The sequence below is a fragment of the Cynoglossus semilaevis genome, chromosome 5 (assembly GCF_000523025.1).
Source record: "Cynoglossus semilaevis isolate Cse_v1.0 chromosome 5, Cse_v1.0, whole genome shotgun sequence".
NCBI lineage: Eukaryota > Metazoa > Chordata > Actinopteri > Pleuronectiformes > Cynoglossidae > Cynoglossus > Cynoglossus semilaevis.
The window spans coordinates 15,411,475-15,415,171 of NC_024311.1; the positions used below are offsets into that span (position 1 = coordinate 15,411,475).

At 35.7% G+C, this 3,697-nt stretch overlaps 1 protein-coding gene across 1 annotated transcript; it reads left to right on the forward strand.

Annotated features, from left to right (window-relative positions):
- The first annotated feature begins 837 nt into the window (after positions 1 to 837).
- On the forward strand, positions 838 to 3,364 carry LOC103379265 (guanylyl cyclase-activating protein 2-like). Its single transcript, XM_008310754.3, has 4 exons — positions 838 to 1,070; positions 1,162 to 1,311; positions 2,835 to 2,931; positions 3,013 to 3,364. The coding sequence occupies exons 1-4, from the start codon at positions 876 to 878 to the stop codon at positions 3,132 to 3,134; spliced, it is 564 nt and encodes a 187-aa protein (XP_008308976.1). The 5' UTR covers positions 838 to 875; the 3' UTR covers positions 3,135 to 3,364.
- Positions 3,365 to 3,697: the final 333 nt, after the last annotated feature.

Below are 3,697 nucleotides of genomic sequence, written 5' to 3' on the forward strand. Positions count from 1 at the left end.
TGCCACCATTAAATAAAAAAACATATTTAAAAAATCTTCTACCTCAACACTTAAATCTTTTTCCTTTTTCCAACCATTTGTCAATGCAGCTCACAAATCATCAGGAAACTATCTGAATTACTCGCCCACTTGTAGCTTCACAATTGTCCAGAAGTAGTAGTCTTTTTTTAATTTGTTTAATTTAATTAATAATAATTAACACACGTGTATCTTCTGTTTTTGTGGATTTATGTAACTGTATGTGCTGTGTAATATATTTTAATTAAGTGTTTGACCATAGACTAGATCCTGTAAATGTTACTGAATGTGATGTCAGGATATATTGCAAATATATATTATGTATGTTGATATAAATGATATAAAATATGATATATTACCTATTAAATTTTTGACTGATTCAGTCCTTGAGTTTGAGTCAAACAACACAAACTTTTACTGGTCGGCTCATTCCTGAGATACCTTCTGTAAATATATTTATGCATATATATTTATATATGTATGTATATATGTATGATAGATAGATGCATGAATGGATAGCTAGAATATATAAATATAGACGCATATTTATGTGTATATATGTACTGTATATATGCATATATATTTACATATATAGTATGTGTCCTCCTACACAGGTCCCCATCGTGATCTTTGATCTTCATGGTCTTTGACATTGGTTTACTATGACAGATGCATTTGCTCCAGCTTAGACAGATTTGGTGACCACCACGGTGAGTGAAGATCATGTGACCAGCTGGTTAGAAAGGCTGAACTAAATCTGGCCGTTACAGATCCTTCGGCTGCTGAGCGAGTCAGAGCGCGCGAACAGATGAAGCAGTGGCCTGTAGCCAGAAAGGTCAGCGAGACAATCAACGACCATGGGTCAAGAAGAAAGTCGCAACGAGGAGATGGATACGGCACGAATCCAAGAGCTGTGCATCGTTTTCATGAGGGAATGCCCCAGTGGGTCTCTGCATTTACACGAGCTGAGGAGGATATTTGGCGTCCCCAGCAGCTCCGTGGAGGAGGCCCTCTTCGTCGAGACAGTGTTCCGGTCATTTGATACAAATAAGGTAAACAAAAAAAACCATAAATAGATAAATGCTATAATTTGAGACTTTAACATTAGATTTTTTTAAAAATGTAAATGTTTTCTTTCTGTAGGATAATGCGCTCGATTTCCTGGAGTACGTAGCAGCACTGCACTTGATTTTTCGAGGCAATCTTGAGGATCGACTCAGATGGTCTTTTAAGATGTACGACAAAGACGGGAATGGGAAGCTGGACAAGCAGGAGGTGAAACGGATCATTAAGGTGAGAATCGTTACGGTGAATGCCTTTGTAGGACTGTTTTGGTTTTTTAATTTCGTGTTTGTTACTAAGTTCAAATGTCAGGTGGATCTGGGGTTTTCAACAGGTTTTGTAACCACAGCAGATTACAGAGCTGCTGTCATAAGGCTTATGGCCTTAGGTCACGACCTTAGGGTATTATAAAACGTTTTTTTTAACTATGCTAGACTTTACAGTAAGCCTCTAAAGTAGCTGAGATTAGCCCACAGTTCACACAATAGGTAACCTGAAGTTGATTTAAGGTAATGGCTGTGTAGCAGTAAATATATATATGTATATATATATTTATATATGATAAAGTGTTAATATGGCAGATATAACACTGCACTGTACAAAATCCTAACAAATTAAAACAATGTAGAGTATACATTGTTTTAGTGGTGTCCAATAGTAGATCGCAAAGGCAGTACTGGTAGATCATGAACAATTAAAATAAAAATTAAAAATAAAGATTTTTTTTTAAATATATTTTTATATTTAATCCCTAGATTAACTAGATTGGCAACCACTTCAATTACTGATTCACATCATCACATCATCACTTTGGTCTGGCCAACTGAAAAGTAGCTACTTATACAGTATAAGGCTTATATATATAATGAGAAAAGGCCTCATGATCACATATATATATATACATATATATAAATATATATATGTATATATATATATATATACATATATATAAATATATATATGTATATATATATATGTATGTAATTGAGGTGGAAATAAGGAGATGGAGTGAAAGCTGCGAAAATCAGGTTAATAATGATGTTGTGTGATGAACTGTTGGGGAGAGAGTTTCCAGGGAGATTTAGTATCAAGAGTAAATCAGATACAACAGATCTGGAGAGATAAAGGAAGATGGATTAGTGACACTGTGGCGATCTGTTAATCAGAGCCGCTTGATTCGCATAAAGAAATTAGATTAGATTAGATTACTAGATTAGAATTGAGTTGCTTTGAACACCAGAGTAAATGACCAGAGTCAAATATCATTGACTTCAGCCAAAGGGCTCAGAGGCTGCACACTGACAAAACAGTAGTAAATAAAAAAATGTCAGAAGAAGGACAGACTTTATAAACTCACATAAGAAAATTAAATAAATAATAAATAAATAATGTTGTCTTTTGTGTTTATCTGTGTTTATCTCCACAATTCCAACGTCTCCAACATTGTTTCCTGTTGCTACGGCAGACGATGTCAGCTGCAGATTTTTTTTTCTGCTAAAGAATAGTTTTTCCTCAACATTGTTGGCAAAATTTTTAATTTGGGTTTTCAATAATATTTGTTTAAAAAATGAGGCTTTACCTTGTAGTGATATTTTTCACCCCCCTGTTCTTTGGGACATTTGGGGAAGATTGTCTTTATTCAAATTTTAAATTAATTTAAATTTTAAATTTGAAGTCCAGTGTGTCCAATTTGGCCCGTACAGTATAAATGCATGTTGACCTGAACTCCCACACATTTTCTGCGGTCCCTACAGATAATTTACAAAGTGAAGGTTCAGACCAGTGAAGTCGACATGGGTCCTTCTGAAATCTGTGACAGGATCTTTGATCTGGTGGATCAGAATCATGACGGTAAGAAATCATTGTACAGAAATGAGAGTTTACAGTGATGCTTAGCAAATCTTTATTCATCGTATTCTCTTTGTTTCCCAGGTCAGATAACATTGTCAGAGTTCATGGAAGGAGCTCAGAAAGACGAGTGGTTGATGAACATGCTCAAACTGGACATCAACGTGACCGGCTGGGTCAACCAGAACAGTTGGAAAAAGTCCTGACCCTGTCACCTATAGTGGGCACACTGCCCACTTTTATTTAATTCTAACACTGACCCAAAAGTCTGGTCGAAGCCGCTGCTGCATTTAAAAATGATTTTTTTTTTACTGCACGCTTCCTGTGGCTCGCAGTCAAAGTGCACCGCCTTGTGGTCCACGACCACGACTGTCCTGGATTTGAAGGCGGCTCAAGAGGTCAGGAGGAGTACTGTGCACATGACCTCTGGTACTGACTGATAAAGTTGTACTGTACATTTGTAAATGTCAGTTTGTGCACAGTTTTTGTTTGGTTTGTTATATATTACACATGTTTGTTTTGACTAATGTTAAAGCATTCATTTATGTTCAGAACACACTTTTTTGCAGTCAAATCTGTACCACCTGATAAAACATCGAGCTCTGAGTACCACCGTTTGAGAACAGTGGTTCTCAAACTGTGGTACGCGTACCACTACACTGTTTTATGCAAACTATACAAACACGGAAAAATGATTGTTGAATAAAAGACGAAAAGATGAAAATTTATACATATAAAATGCATATATTGAAATATATAATATATAATA

Excerpts from the sequence above, each read along its gene's own strand:
- LOC103379265 (XM_008310754.3), top strand. The coding sequence starts at position 876 with ATGGGTCAAGAAGAAAGTCGCAACGAGGAGATGGATACGGCACGAATC. Across the intron at positions 1,071-1,161 it reads GGTCATTTGATACAAATAAG|GATAATGCGCTCGATTTCCT; the intron begins GTAAACAAAAAA and ends TTCTTTCTGTAG. Across the intron at positions 1,312-2,834 it reads AGGTGAAACGGATCATTAAG|ATAATTTACAAAGTGAAGGT; the intron begins GTGAGAATCGTT and ends CGGTCCCTACAG.